Source organism: Mycteria americana, chromosome 1, assembly GCF_035582795.1.
Source record: "Mycteria americana isolate JAX WOST 10 ecotype Jacksonville Zoo and Gardens chromosome 1, USCA_MyAme_1.0, whole genome shotgun sequence".
Lineage (NCBI taxonomy): Eukaryota > Metazoa > Chordata > Aves > Ciconiiformes > Ciconiidae > Mycteria > Mycteria americana.
The window spans coordinates 193,569,885-193,586,037 of NC_134365.1; the positions used below are offsets into that span (position 1 = coordinate 193,569,885).

At 49.7% G+C, this 16,153-nt stretch overlaps 1 protein-coding gene across 2 annotated transcripts in view; it reads left to right on the forward strand.

Annotated features, from left to right (window-relative positions):
• The first annotated feature begins 949 nt into the window (after positions 1-949).
• The window catches only part of LHFPL6 (LHFPL tetraspan subfamily member 6), a 143,558-nt gene continuing 128,354 nt past the window's right edge, over positions 950-16,153 (forward strand). Inside the window, exons 1-2 of one of the 2 annotated variants that reach the window (XM_075490347.1) lie at positions 950-1,322; positions 3,844-4,403. In XM_075490347.1, the coding sequence (XP_075346462.1) occupies positions 4,019-4,403 (385 nt within the window). In that variant the 5' untranslated portion in view covers positions 950-1,322; positions 3,844-4,018. Of the gene's footprint in view, positions 1,323-3,547; positions 3,718-3,843; positions 4,404-16,153 lie in introns of those variants that run through there. The other variant, XM_075490356.1, reaches the window with a different exon arrangement.

The window sequence follows — 16,153 nt, forward strand, 5'->3', positions numbered from 1 at the left end:
CAATGAAGTGGCTTTGTAATTTAATTCTGAACATGACTGTTGTTACTATTAAATGGTGTAAACACCGACTGAGTGCAATAAACCCCTCTTCCATTTAGCATTAATAATATTAATGATCAGTACTTAAATCACATGCCATGTTCCAGGACTGTAAAAGAAACATTACCAAAGAGATTTTGCATGTCTGGTGCTGACATAATTTAAACCTGGCATAAAATTGTCTTCTGTCTGAAGGAATTTATTCAAGCTGCAGGGCGGAGAGGAAAAAGCAGAATAGGAAATCTCTCTTTCTCCCAGAGGCTCTGTGTGCACCATCCCTCCTCGCCCCCAGAAGGCAACCCCTCCCCAAAACTTTCCCATTTAAGACGCTCCGGGAAAGGTCTGGAGCTCCTGTCTCTCCGCTTGACCTAACCCAGCCGGGATGAGCTGCTTGGTACTCTGGTCACATTTACTCTCGCTGGAGACCAGCTCCCGAACTGTTGCGATCAAAATGCTGGATCAGCAGCTCGCACACACACAGACACACACACACACACGCACTTCTTATCACACGCACACCATCGGGAGATTAGCCCGTATTTTCCCATGTAAGGGCTGCAGCCTCCCCCCTTTCCCTTTAACACTCCTTCCGCGCCGGCTTTTTCCTCCTCTCGTCTCCTCTTCTCTCCTCTCCTGCCCTTTCCTCCCCTCCGTCCCCGGCTCCACCGCCCCACGCAGCCCGCAGGCAGCCGCGGAGCCGCGGCGGGCGGAGCGGAGCCCGGCAGCGCCGCAGCGCTCCCCGCCGCCCCCGGACCGACCCGGCGCCGGGAGGGCTCGGGGAGCCGGGACCCGCCGCCCCAGCCCCGGGAGGGCTCGGGGAGCCGGGACCCGCCGCCCCGCGCCGCCCCCTCGGAGCCGGGACCCCTGCCCCGCCCCGGGAGGCCGCTCCCCCGCTCCCCCCGCGCCCCCCCCGCAGCCGCCGCCGCTCCCCGGCCCCTCGCCCCCGGCCCCGTCCGCGGCCCCGCAACTGCGCCGTCCGCGGCGGGTCCCGCCCGGGGAGGCGGCGGCGGGGGAAGGGGGAGGAGAGGCAGCGGAGTGCATTGCCTCCCGAGGAAACAAACGGGGGGAGAGAGGAACGTGCGGAGGAAGGGAGGGAAGGACGGGCCGGGCTGGGGAGGGTCCCGGTCCCGGTCCCGCCCGCCTCGGAGCGCCCGCGTCGCCTCCGCGCCGGGACCGCGGGCAGAGTCGCTTGGGGCGGCCGCCACCCGCCGGCCCCGCGCCCCGACTCCGCGCCCATGTGCTCCCGGCGGCCGCGGCGGGCAGCCCCCGCGCCCGGCGTGTCAGTAAGTAGCCCTTCGCCTCCCCGGCACCTTGCCCGCCCCATCCCGGCACCCCCGGGCCCCTCGCCCCTCCTGCTCGTCCCGGACCCCGGCCCTCCCGCACTCCCTGCGCGGCTGCATCCCCTGCCCCTCCGGACCCCCTGCACCCCCTTTCTCTCCCGGACCCCGGCCCTCCCGCAGTCCCTGTGCGCTGCATCTCCTGCACGACTCCGGATCCCTGAGCCCTCAGAACCTCCTTCCCCTCCCGGACTCCCACCCACCCTGCACGGCCACATCCCCTGCACCCCCGGACCCTCTTCTCCTCCCGGATCCCCTTCCCCGCCCCGACGCCCTGCCCGGCCGCATCCCTTGCCCCTTCCACCGGACCCTCCAGACTCCCTTCCCCTCCCGGATCCCCAGCCCTCCCATCTCCTTGCCTTCCCGCATCCTTCCCCTCCCGGGCCCCCGTCCTTCCCGGATCTCCCTGCCACCCCGGACCGCTCTCCCTTCCCGGCCCCCCTGTCCTCCCGCCTCCCCGTCCTCCGGGCTCCCCGGATCCCCTGCCCTCCCGGCACCTCTGCCTTTCCAGCCCTTCCCCGCCCGCATCTCCCGTTTTCTCCCGGACCCCCTTCCCCTCCCAGCCTGCCCCTCCCGGACCCCCTGTCCTCCCAGCCGCTGCCGCTCCCGGACCCCCTGTCCTCCCAACCCCTGCCCCTCCCGGACCCCTGCACCCCAGCCCGCCCCTCCCCGGTCCCCCTCGCACCCTCCCGGCCCCGCGGGCGCGGCGCCCTCTCGCCCCGCAGCCTTCCCCTCGCATCACCCCGGCGAGTGCGCTGGTTTTGGTTTGCTTCCCGGCCGCCGCCTTCCCTCGGGGGGAGCCGGATCTCTCCTCCGCCCCCTCCTACCCCCGGAGGCGGGGGAGCGGGGTTTCGGGGCCGGAGGGGCGAGTCCGCCTCCCCGGAGAGCGCCCGGGCTGCGGGCTGGCAGCCTCCGGGGAGGCAAAGCTGCTGCCCCGGCGGAGCCGGCGGGTTCGTAGGGTCCTACCCCTGGAAGCCTCCATGTTGTCCCCTATTTCCAGCCGTACCTCCTCCCCCGATTCAGGGAATGATCTTCCCCCAGTGCTGTGACCCACTTTGCCTTAGACGTTTGGTGACACGCCAAGACACAGGCAGATTCTTCTCCAGAAGATGCTTCTGGAGGGATGGAGACACCCTATGCCCCTCTCCCAAGTTTTTATCCCCAGGGGTTTGGTGTTTTGCAGGTTGAAAAGCGTTTCTGTGGATAGGCTACGAGTAGATAGGTGTGTACTTCTTGAGCAGCAGCATAGGCCTTTTTTAACATTATAGAAGAGACTTCTTTTTCTTAGTGTTTTAAAAGTAAACAAAACTTTCGTGTGGTGCACATGCTTAATTTCACTTACGGACTCCTTCTCTACATTCCCTCCTTGTGCTGAAGTAGTACTAATTTTATTGCCTATACATGAATTGAATTCACTGATTGGCATCTAATCATGCTTAGAAAGAAAAGCCCCCGTAAATAGCTATCGGAATTAATTTGGCAGCAACTGTGAGAAATGATCATAAATTTACAAATGCAGTTGGAGTAATGATCCAGCGTGGATTTTACAAGAAATACACCCCCAACCCCTGGGAAGCAGCATGTAGGTTTCTATGACAGTCAAACGCACTTGGTCACGCTGGTACTGAGCTTTAGAGGCTGGGAGTTGTCCGAGAAGGGTGCAGAGGGGTTAAGGCTCCTGGATTTGAGCTGGGAAGAGGCCAAGAAGAGAAGGAGCTGGGCTGAGTGGAAGCAGGAATATTAAGAGGGACCCCTGTGTTTTAATCGCGTGCTGCTTGAGGTTGCGTGGGGGTGAATCCAAACAACGTGGCAATGTCTTCACCTACCAGCAGCCCGCCTGGAGTTGGGGTTCCTGGCGCTTCTGGACATCACGTGATAAAAGGCTCCTTTTGCACAGGGATGCCAACAACTTAAGGGAGTGCTGGAAAAAATGTCACCTCATAACACTTTGGGCGGTGTGCTAATGAGGCTTACCTCTGCCACAAGGGTCTGATCTTGAAAAGCCTTAGGCACCGCGAGAGCAGTTTTGCACTGAAGCTGCGGGGCCATGTATAATGTGAAGTACGTTCCCCAGGCGTCGCAGGAGGAAGGCCTGACTAGCTAAGGATAAACGAGACCTCGCCTTTTTTTCTCTATCAGTACGGGAAAGATCAAGACGGGTGGTGGAGAAAAGTGAGTGGGCAAGTACACGGGGAGCCCCTGAAGGTGGCTGCAGAGCGTTCCTGGATGCGCACGGCAGCCGGTGCTGGCCGGGCTGCCTCCCACCGCCGTCCCACTGTCCCCGGCAGCTGGTATCGCTGACAGCGATTCTAGCGGCTGCTTGCAAGGATGGGACAGAAAAGTGAGATGTCTTAATGAAAAGTCCTGTAGGAAGGAAAAACACTCTGGCAGATAAACATTTTTTTCTAATGTCAGTATTACTGAACTTGTCTTTTTCTCCTTTTTTTGTGTGTTGTTATTTAATTAGGGACCTTTGTCTTCATGATGGGAGGAAATATCTCCCCGGCTGTTAGGATCCGAGCTTCCCCCAGCGCGAGGATTTGTCAAGGCTGAGAGACTCCGGATTATCCATAAACCTCCTCTAAAATACACAGCTGCTTTTCTATCTCCCCATCGTGAGGGGTCTTGGAGCAGATACAAAGATGGCCTCCAGCCTCACCTGTGCCGGTGTTGTCTGGGCCTTCCTCTCCTTCCTCTGCGCCGCTGCCTCCTGCGTGGGCTTCTTCATGCCCTACTGGCTCTTGGGGTCTCAGCTGGAGAAGTCGGTTTCCTTCGGCACTTTCCGGAGGTGTTCCTACCCGGTGCGGGACGAGAGCCTCCAGACGACCGTGATGGTGGAGCAGTGTGGCCGCTACGCCTCCTTCCAGGCCATCCCGAGCGCCGAGTGGAGGATCTGCACGGTGGTGACGGGCCTGGGCTGCGGGCTGCTCCTCTTGGTGGCCCTGACGGCGCTCATGGGCTGCTGCGTGTCCGAGCTCATCTCCAGGACCGTGGGCAGGGTGGCAGGAGGCATCCAGTTCCTGGGGGGTAAGTGCTCATGCGGGGAGGGGACAGGGACATCCAGGCTGTAGGTTTACACGTGTGGAGACTCGCCTGGTGCTTTGGGACGAGGAGAGGGCGGGTCAAACTTTCTGCTAGCAAGGGAGACCGCTTCGCTCCCTCGATGGTTGAGCTGGTTGTCTGGACGCCTGAATGTGGCCCAAAGATGCAGCCGCCTGTGGTCACTCTCTTGCGCTTAGTCCCTGCCCGGTCCTTGTGCAACCTTGGAGGGTTGCATGGCAAGTTGACTTCTGTGGGCCAGTGTCTTCGGAGAGTTTTTGTGGGCTGTAGTTTCCAGTGGAGCTCAGCCGGCATGGAGGTACCTGGAGAAGTGTGGGGGCTGCAGAGCCCCATGGAGCATCACGGTTTTGCAGAGGAGAGGCTGTGTTATGTGGGAACAACCTCTCTTCTTTCTCCTTCCTACCCCCATCACCTGCACAGCTCCCTCCACCTCTGCTTTCTGCGGCTGTGTGGATCTGGCAACAAATCCGTGGCCCAGGTTTGAAGTGGGGATTGTTTATCCCTGGTGGAGCTGGCCCACCATCTCCCAGAAGGAGCCCCGCCGGGCTGCCTGACCCATGCTGCCTGCTGAGGGTGCCGCTGGTTTGTTGAGTCTATGGGCTAGACAGTGTGTGGGAGAATTACCTCCCCTCCTTTTTTTAGCTTGTAATTGTATGGAGTATTTGTAACTGCGGAGTATTTGAAGGGTATGAGACAGTAAACAGGATCCTCGAGCGTGTTTTTTATAGGGCAGTTTTCCCAGTAAATCATCACTCTCTTGTCACTGGTGACATGCGGCTCAGTGGCACTCACTGTCGCCTGGTGCAAGTGCTCCGCCGCCTGCGCACGCTTGCCCCTGTAAGGGGACGTGTTTCCCCGAGCTTTTGGTGCCGGAGCCGCGCAGGCGCCAGCATTTCGGGTGCCCTGCAGTGTCTGGTCCCAGCCAGGCACCCCGGCTCGTGCCGTGGAGGAGCAGGCTGCAGCGGGACCCCCACCTCTCCAAACAGAAACTCGCCCTGCAAGGGCAGTCTGGATACATCCCGAGTCTGCAGCCCTAAGGAAGCACAAGACAAAAACCCCGGTACCGTCCAGCTCAGGGCGGACAACTGAGGCAAGGAGAGGGCCCTGTGCCAAGCCTCCAGCCATGCGATGCTGCCATAGCTCCCTCCCGGCTGTGGGGAGCCCTGCCTGCAACTTTTTGAGTAGTTTCTGCACTTTAGAGCAAACCGACCCCGTTGCTTCACCCTTCCCTCAGCTTTGCGACCCACAGGCATTCCTGTGTTTAATCTGTCTGACAATTTGAAAGTGCAGCAGCTGCTGGAGAGTTAACTCTGCTGGGAGCTGTGGCTTCTTGAAGCCTGCTCCATTATATGATTCCAGCCGGGCAGCCAGGGGGTGGAGGGGATTTTCGGCTTGGTGACACTCTGCAAGCCCACTCGGTCTGGCTATTTTCACTTAGAGCCATCACAGGCTTGTGCTTTAACCACCCCCCTTTTTCCAACTGCTGGCTCGGCTCGTCTGGTTTTAATTTGTGTTTGGCCCCTTTTTCGTGGCGGTGCTCCCCTGCCTGCCTGCGGAGCAGGGCCGGCCGTGCCTGTGTCTGCTTACAGCCACCCCAGCGAACGCGGCAGCTCCAGCGGTGGGTGGCCGGCTGGGGCACGCGGGAGGAGCCCCGCACCCCCGGGACGCCGGTGTGGGCTGAAGGTGCGCACCCTGCTCCGAGGCGGGACGGTGGCTCCTGTGCAAGAAGGTGAGAGGTCCCTCCAGACCACACCATGGCCACCCCCGGAGCTTGTCCCAGCTGAGCAGGCAGCATCCCATCCCGCCCGGAAAGGTGTGAGCAGGTAGTGCTTGTCCTCAGTAGGTGACAATTCAAAGAAACGTGGACTTGTGATATGGAATGAAAATTGCCAACAACTTTGCTTACAGTTCAGAAATTAGTTACACAGCATGTCTAATTTTCCCCTCTACTGGCTTTTATGGTTGTCTCTCATTTCACTCAGCACTGCTGGAAGTGTGTAAGAATGAGCCCGTCGTTTCTTAACCTGCTTAAAAAGTAACTGTGGGGACACGAGGGAGAGGCCGGATGGTGAAAGCCAATAATTTGGATGAACTGAAGGGACGTATTAGGGTAAAGATCAGATCCTTACATCCTTAGTCAGATCCTTAGCTGCTATAAATCAGTATAGCTTCATTGTTTAAATGACATGACTACATTTACTCAGATGTCTAACTTAGGCGCTATAATTATTAGGTTGTTTTATGTCAAGACAGCCACGAGCTGCTCACTTTATTTACTAACCGGGAATGCCAGCTCTTTGTTCCCTGTACTACAGCTGCAGGTTTAGTTATATACCACGATGTGTGCTTTGAATATGGCTTAGTGGCAGTACGGTGATTGTAATTTTAATTGGCCTCCACTTGGAGATCTAACCAAATAAAACCCTCACAAATATTTTTTTTTGATTGGGGAAAAGAACGTCCTCCTATCTTTATGTGAAGAAAAAGCCTGGGGAAATAAGCAGCCCACTGAGTGATGCTATTAATTCATCCTCTGTGTTAGGGCAAGGAGATGGCTAGGCGGTTTCACTTTCTCTTTCTTTTCATCTGAGTCACCTGCACCAACACCCTGCTGTGGCTCCAGCTCCAGTGGCAGAGGATGAGTGTTGGAACAAACCATATTTCTCTGGAAGCTGGAAACCAGCATAAAGACATGCTCAGTGTAGCTAGTTTATGGCTTTAGTGGTGTTCCATTAGTCTAGGATCCAAGTAATTTTCTCACCGTGGTTTAAAAATATGGACTTGATGAGGAACTAAGCCAATTGACAACAGAGTATTATGGGAGGCCCGAGAGTGGGTGAGATGTACAAGCCCCTGAAGCTGTGGTGAGCCAAAGCACTAAGGTTGCTAAAACTAACTTACTCCAACACTGGAAGCGTTTTTACTGCTGTGAAGAGGTGGCAGAGAGGTTTGCTTACCAGAGGTGGTAAGCAAACAGCCTGATCTTCTTCTTCTAGCAGTGCGAAGGAGGAGTAACTTCAAGTAGGTTAGTGGAATAACACCTGTATAAAAGTAGTGCAGCTCGCACTAGCTAAATGGTGCCAAGGTTTTACAGCTGGGATTTCCCCAAGTTGTATGTTGCAACTCGGGGGAGTGAATTATTCACGAGTGCTTATACCATAAATGGGCTCTTCTCATAAAAATTGGATGGCAGGACCTGCAAGAACCTGCAGATCCACGCAGAGTCAGAAGGGTCTTTAGATATGGGTTGATCTTACGTACTTAGTCTATATTTTCTAATTCAGATAATCCTGGCTACAGAGCATACATGTATTTTAAGATGGCTCTGGAATGATACACTCTGAGTTTCTGTTCCTAGTACGAAGATTGCATCATAGAGTTTTCCTCCCATTTGCAATCATGGGAACCGCTTCCTTTCCCATGCATGATCACGTGGCAGCTCTGTAGCCGTTACAGCTATTGCTTACATGAAAACCAGTGCTACTTTTAGCTTTTTCTAAGGCAATTTGGTAGTGGGTGACAAGAAGTAGACAACACCCCAAGGCCAGCCGTTTCTGCAGCGGCTGTCAGTGGTCTGCAGTCCACGGCTGGCAAGGTGCTGCTGCTGCGGCGTCCCAGAACGTGCTTCATGAACATTTCTGTTGGATTGGTTCGAAGAACTGACAACTGAGGTGAAAGTTATGCTGTCTGTAACCTCTTGAGGGCACAGTTATGTAGATGGATACAGTCTTCACTGATAACAGTAAGTGCAACGTTTCCAGCCAGTTTTCTTGGAATCTTTGGAAGACCAAGGCATGTATAATGTAGCTAGAACAGATTGCAAGAATGTAACTTTGACCATAACTATTGAGGGCAAGACAGCAGGAAGTGAATTTTAACAAATCTATGGCAAATTGGAGTCTGTAATTATTGACCTTCTTTTCATTGTGCTGTGGCAAGTCAATTCCACTTAAATAGGGAGACTAGAAATTTGCAGGTAGGTAGCTCAGATATGACATACTAATTTGGTGTATAGTTTCACTCTCTGAATGCAGAGCAATGATTTTAAGAACATAGCAATAATTTTAAGAACATAATGAACTTAAAGGTTAGCCAGTTTTATGAGAGGCAGTGGATCAAAAGACACAAGTATTGCAAGGATGGTCAATTTAAAGAGCGTTATGCTGGCAAGGTGAAGCTTTTCATTAAAATGGTCAGCGCGCAGGAATTATAGATGAAATCTGCAGTAGCTCAGAACTCCCTTTGGCTGTGTAGGACAGCTAAGCCAAGCTCAGAGGGGTATGAGTCGAAGGGAACAGAGCATGAAACAACCTGCTGACTTAGACACCTCTCGGAACCTGACACTTTGGCCCTGATTCGGAGTGGCATGTGAGAAGTCATCCCTCTCCATGATTACAGGGTAGCCATGTGGTTTGTACTGTTATCTTTAGTACTAATCACTCATTGTACTCAAGTAAAGTACAAGTTTTGCTTCTCCCTTCAGTAAATGAGCAAAGTTTTCAGCAGCGCCTTCTCTTCCTCTCCTCATTTCTCCATCTTGTTTCCCTTGTGTCTCATGGGAGTGCTGAAACTCCTGAAACTATGGTCCTTGAATTGCTGGTTAGAAAATCTGAAGAGCTCTTGAATTGGAGGGAAGAGTGATGAAAGGAGCATTTGATTATTTGAGAAAAAGGGGACACAGATCCTAACAACTTCTGATTTCGTCTCAGAAAAAAAGATGTGGCCTTCTGGAAAAAGCTCTCAACACCACACAAAATTGCTGCAAAATCCTTTGCCATGTGTCCCATGCCAATAGTGGCCATTATAGTTTCCATCGCCCGTAGGCTGCTCAGGACAAGCGTTTGCTGGGTGCGGAGGGCAGAAGAATGAAGAGTGCTCCATCAAGATGAGGGGGACACTGAGTGTGCGGTGATGGCTCTGTGTTGTCTGTGAGGAAATCTTATAGAAAGCCGTTGAGATTTTGAGCTGGACTTTTTAAAGAGACTGATCCAAAGGAGATATGCAAGTTGTTAGCATATTAATGGCTGAATCTGACTTTGCATGTGAGGCCATCGAGGTCTAAAATGTAGGGGGCAGAGAAGGGAAGAGCACTAAGTCATAGCACTGTGGGACCATGTAGAGAAGCTGTCCCTCAAGGGAAACTCTTGGGGAAACAGCTAAAGAAGTAAGAGGAGTCTCTTGGGACAGATGTAGTCACTGAACCTAAGTCATGTTTCAAGAAATGTGGCTGGCAGTCAAAGACAACGTGTGGGTCAAGGAGAACAAAGGCAGTCTCAGTTCTGAGACTGGCTAAGAAAAAGTCATTAGGGGCTTTGGTGAGGGCAGTTCCAGTTAACTACAGGGACTATAAACTCCTGGGAAACGTTTGTGTGGAGCTGGAGGAAAAAAACTGCAGGCAGTGACCAGTAACTGTTATATTGTCTGACAGCTGAAGTGAGACTCTGTGCTTTCTGCCTGGCAGACTTAAGGTCAGGATCATTTTCTGCCTATAAGGAGAAAATGTAACTGAGAAGAGCCTTGCTGGGGACCGGGAAGATCTGAGATGGTCAAGAGACTTGCAGGAAGGAAATGTTTGCCTCAGGTGCTTCTGCAGTTCTCCCAAGCCTCTCTCGTCCATTTCCCCCATCTATACACATTCTTCCAAACTCCTCCTGAAATTTGTACCTGAAAAAACCCCAGGCATAAAAACATGCAAAAATAGCCTTTTAGTTCTTTCATTCTCTTTAGCCTAAACTATTTTTCAAAAGTGTAACTTTTGGGGAGAGGCTAGGGAGGGGTATCTGCTTCTGTCCAACCAACCACTCTTTTTCACCCCCAAGTTAGCTGCTCAGGGCTGTTTTGCCCCATCTTCCTCTCTTTCCTCTTGTCAGATGCAAAGCTTCAGTGCCTTCGCTGTGCTCATGTAGACATGTGACAGGGCAGTCCTCATCCTAGACAAAGACAAGCTGCAGGCTAGGTATTAATCCAGTGTATACATGCACATATAAAGGCACTGCAAGCAGGGCACATGAAAGGAAGAGGCAGATCACCAGGAGGTAACAGAGGAAGAGCAAACAAGGAACATGGCACTGTTAAATGTTGCTAGTGACTGATTACATGTCGTGTCATAGGCTCATAGATTCAGCAGTGATAAGGTCAGCAGAGAACACTGTGACAATTTAGTCTGAGGTCTGCTATAGCATGGGTCATAGGACAGCCTTCATATAATTTTGGTTTGAACAAGAGTATATATCTGAGAAAAAAACTTCTGGTCTGAATTTAATTAACTTTGAGAAAAGCAGGATCTTCATTAAGTTGTTCCAGTGGTGACTTACCCTGACTGCTTTTCTTCCAGATCATTAATGCAAATTTTAAAAATGTAGCACCAAGAATATATAATTGCAAAATTACATTTTCCTGAGGATCATTATATTTATATTTTTTTTAAGATCCAACAGTTAGCTTGCCTTTAATCAATTTAAGCTGTGCTATGTTGTGGTTTCTTTACCAGAACAAGCTGTATAGAAGTAGCTTCATAGCTGCTATGTTTCACACCACTTATCTCTCCAGTTTTCTATAGGCATCCACCAAAAGATTAAGTGCAGTGTATAGTTTTGCACCTTCATCCCTTTTCGGCTTGACTTTGACTTGCTAAACTGCATCCTGTGACTGCTAGTGCCGATGTTCAGTATCTGCTCGCCACCACTACAAGGTGCCTTCACGTACTGTGGTACAGCACAGAGTCAAATTCTTGGGATTTAAGTTTAGAGTCCAGATGAGTAAGGCAGGGAAGTGTTATTGTTTGGGAAGATGTTCAGAACAAGGGAATTTAGACAGTGATGTTGTCTTTAACAGATTTTGTAGCGTATGTTTTACTGAAGATTAGCCATCTCTCTCTCTACTGTATTCAGACAGGAGTTAAAATATAAGACAAATTCAGGACTGAAGCCGAACTGATGCAATGTATGTCCTCTGTTGCTCTTGGTTTATAAATGACATTACTTAGATTCCTACTCTCTTCATCAGATGTAGCCTGTATTGTTTCAATCTTCTCTCTATGCACAGGCCACCAAATCTGACTGGAGGGGAATCAAAGTTAGTAGGTACTTATCTGAAATAGGTAAGAAAAATGTGCAGACTTAGATTCTGTATGCTCTTAAGAGAGGATCCCGTTTCCCATGGCTGCCTTCACCTTGCTTGCACGAGTCCCCACTGCAGCCCCGCTAAAGGCTGCTGCCCCGACAGATCTAACAGCACAGCTTTTTCTGTGATTGTACCCTAAGGAGTCCCGCTGAAGGAGACCTGAGATAGCGAAGATTTGCTATTCAAGCTAACACCAACCATTTTAACGAAGCAGGTTAGCGAGGAAGAATCAGTAATAAACATTCATAAAGTGCAGAATCAGTAGCTCTGAGGAGGCCATCCCTGCCAGCAAGGTCACAAGCAGCACAGAGCAAGCAGGGAGTTGTAATGCTGTTGGAATAGTGGAGATGCAACTTGAAGAAGGCAAATGATGCAGAGAGGAGCCCTCATACTTCGCTGTCTTTGGTTTTTTCTTTCTGTCCCCAACCACTTGAGATATCTTGACTCTTCTGGTGTTTCAAAATCTTACTAACAAAGCAGCAGGGCCCTAACGGGCTGCAAATTTTTGTGTGTCCTTTGAAGTCAGTGACACTTAGTACAAATGACATCAATATTTCTATCCTAGAGGTAGGATTATTTGATTGCGACATCAGCCTAAATTGGGTGCGGTTCTGAGGCTGAATTTCTTCTTGAAGAGCTACCAGAGTGAACTAGCTTATTTATACGGAGTTGTGCTTTGAAACACACATTCAGTTTTGTTTTTTTCAAGTATATTTACTCCTAATATAAATTTTAGCTAAATACAGGGGGGGAAAAACCCCATTCAGAGTTTCAGCCTGGAGCAAATTCTGCAAGTTAGATTTTAGGTGCCTTGGGAGCACATTTAAAATGGAAATGCTGATGTACTAGAAAAAATAAAAGATGCTGCTGAAGTATTGGGAAGAATCTCTTTACTTCTCTTTGTTTTCCTATTGATGTTGAATATAAAAGTGATGTTTTGAATATTGCTGCAGCTGTGTTGGGTTTAAGCAGAATTTTGCATTAAGAACAGAATTTTTGATCTAAAGAAGTCCCGGAGTGCTGTTTTATTTATCTGTAGAATGAAGTTCAGGCTTCTTGCTTTTTTTCCCTCTCTTTTATTAGAAAGGAACAATGATGCTCAGCATTTCTGTGATGCTTTTCATTTCAAAAGGCTTTGCTTGCATAACCTAATGAAACTTCAGAAAATGTGAGGCAGGGGAGCAAATAATCTATTTTGCTGGTGTAGAGTCAAAGTAAATTCAGAGTTACTTCACTTCAGGTTCTTTGCGTTTGTGTTTATTAGAGCAGAATCTGGGTTGTAGTTAGCAATTTTGTTTCTGCATTGAAAGATCTGGCTTGTTTGGCTGCCTGAGCTCCATGACATATTTGAATATCGCTGGGAACTTCATTTAGGCTTCAAATGTTTCAATGTTTTCCAGTGCAGATGACGTCATATGCCCTACAGACAGGACAGGATTGTTCCCAATGGCGTATTTTTCCAGGATTTTGTCCAGTCTGGTGTTAAATGTCTATGTCGTGGTTTTTTTTTTTCTCACTTCTCTCTCAGGAAACTCAGCGTACTAGGCATTCTGCTTGGAATTTTTTCATGATATTCAACCTGCATTTTCCTTTCCTTGCTGATATCCTTTTACTTCTCCAATACACTTTTTTACCTTCTAAACTCTTTAACTTTGGCTTTATAAAGTACAATAAAACAGTTTTCAATCTCCTTCATCATTTCAACGAAGTCAGGCATAGAACTTGAGGGCAACCAAGGTATTGTTTCCATGCAGTGAGCAGTTAGGAAGGTGCATGGTGTAATTAGGAAACACGGGATGTGTTTGTACAACCAAAACTCTACCCACAGCCGCATGCCTTGCGATGGCCATCATGTTGGCTGGCTCCCTGCTCAAGGACTTCCTTTGGCTCTGTGGAATACCTTTGTTAACTTCAGCGATGTTAAGCTTTTTATGTTGCCCAAGTGCAAGATCCGAAGTGGCATTCAGACCATGTGGAGATGCCTTAAGTCACCGAGGACCAAGAAGGACATCCTCTCCTTGGGCTTGGGATGACTCTGCCACTGCAAGACATCACAGGTCAGAGGGGCAACATTGCATTTGACAGATCCCTTCTAGTAGCTGTCCTGTATCTTCTCAGGCATGAAAAATTGGGCATGGTCAATGCACCCTGACAATGCTGGTGATAAGGCTGATTCACTAGGCTTAATTAGATCTCATTTACATTGTTTGTTCCACTGTCAGTCCCCTGATGTCACAGGTACATCTGAGAACAGAGGCAGATTTTTTTTCCCTCCAAACTGGCTTTTCCTTAGAGCCTGACCTGCTGAAATCAATAGCAATATTCCTCCATGGGACCCAGGGGAGGGCAGAATCTGGAGCTCAGTGCTGCTGCTACTCATTGTGGCTAGTGGGATTTGGAGGAGGTTGCTGCTGTGTAGCAGTGCAGAGACCTTCACGGGATGCCATATCCTACCTAATTCCCCAGGTATGGAATATTAATTGCAGCAGGACTAATGCCTTAGAACTAAACTCTTTCTTGAGAGGGTTGCTGTACCATGAGCTGAGTCCACGTTTTCCTGCATAAGCCTGATAAACCCCAGTCTTTCACACGGACTGACCATTTTGAATTGATTTGCAGGTACAATTCTTTACTGGGCTAACAGACTTTTAAGTAAGCTTGGCAGTAGTTTGTGGGAACATAAAAAAAATGTTAATGAAAGAAAGCCTAAACGATTACCTATTAGAAATCATTGTTATTTTTATCTTGTAACATGGTCCAAAAGGCTCCAGAGAGAATGAAGCACAACATGCAGAGTTCTGATAAACAGTGTGTAATTTCTGTAGTAATGTAAAGATTTGACCTTTTCCTTTGCAATCTGACAGTTCAGTTGTCTTGCATTGTCTCCCAGTAAAGATGCCTTTGTAATATAAAGTGGCATTGTTGATTTGAGAAGAACGTTTTTCTAATAAATGCAAAGGGATATGGAGTTTGTCCCTTGCATTGAGGAGAAATGATCTGAGATAAAGCCATGAATGATCAATCTGGAATAACAAAAGCTGCTTCTGAAATACAGCGCCCTGTGAAAGGATATGAAACCCACTAACATAGTGGAGGGTAAGAAATAGCCTTACGGCTTCTGAGGAGTGTGCTGCCTGGCTTCTTCACAAGTTCAGGCTTTTGTCTGAGTCTGCAGCTAACTGAAAGCCTACTTATGAACACATTTTAAAATTTTTTTTTAAAATCAGAATGAACTTGATATTCAGAGCATCACAAGCAATTCAGGTCAGGCGCAATACAGCTGAATGCCAGTTACTGGGAAGGGTTACCAGGACATACTAAAAAGTGCTTAGTTTTGGGTATCTATAGAAACTGGGGTAGCGTGATGTTGAGGGACCTTTGTGAGTGTATGTGTGAGAGGAAATTTCTTTGTACTTCATTTCAAACTTTGCTGTGACGCAGCCCAGGTGCTGCTGCATGACTATGAGCTTTAAATGTCATTTGGAGATTAGTACAGCTGCCTGGCAAATTTGTACAAACATTCTCAGTTGTACAGTGTTGCTTCTGTTATGCTTGTTGTTGTTATAATGTAGGAGTTTCTAGAAATCCATCCTGCTGGGGGAAGACAGAGACAGTTGCTGCTCCAAAGAAGTCCTAACTGAAACAAAGTCAGACTGGGAAATTGAGGGTGCTTTGAGTTTACTACATTTGTAATACGATAAGAACTGATGCTGACTAATTTCTTGTGCGCTTTGTAGAGGAGTAAGTAAAAGGAGACCTCTAAATGTTGGCTTAGTAACAAATGACAAATGTATTACTTTTATGGGTCGAGTTTCCTCTGCAGATAACCTGCATCCCTCTGAAAGCTCTTTTACCTTGCAGAATGCCGTTCTGCATCCTCAGAAGGGCACGAGCAGAGGTGGGAGCAGTCAGAGGCCAGGGTTACAGTAGGCAAAGCCAGCCAAGGAGAGCAGGGTGCTGCGTGGGGAAGGAAGCAGGCGGAGGGGGACAGGAGGAGGCTGCGAGGGGAGAAGAGCTTCACCCCCTTGCAAAGCTCCACTTGCCGTACCTGCAGCCTTATGTATCCTCTGCTACTGCTGACTCGCAGAGGGTTTTCCAGATGTTGTATGGGTTACATGCAGGAAAATACCAAACTTAAGACTTCTGTGCTGTAGCGCATTTTAGATTCAAGGAATTCTGTTAGTTTTCAAGTCCTTTTTCTGGCACAGCAGTAAAAACCTGGTGAGTTTGGCACTAAATACTGGGATAAAACTCTTTACAGCCAAGACAAACCCCTAAACCATTACAGGCGCATTCTGCAAAATCAAGAGGTTGTTATAAAAGTCAGGACATTTTTATGACACGTCCTTTTACAAGAAACCCAATGGCTGGCTTTGGAGACCTTTGTTCAGTACTGGAAATCTCCTCTCGAACTAGAAACTTGCTTTCTGGAAAGTATTCCAGGGTCACCGGCAGACCAGCGAGAGCAGAATCTGGCCATTCGGGCCAGGCTGCAAGTTCGAGCAGGTTGTGATGATGAAACCCATCAGTGAGGCAAAGATGCAGACCCTGAGCCTCTCTGTATGGCCTGGGGCCAAGGCAAATACCGATGTGCC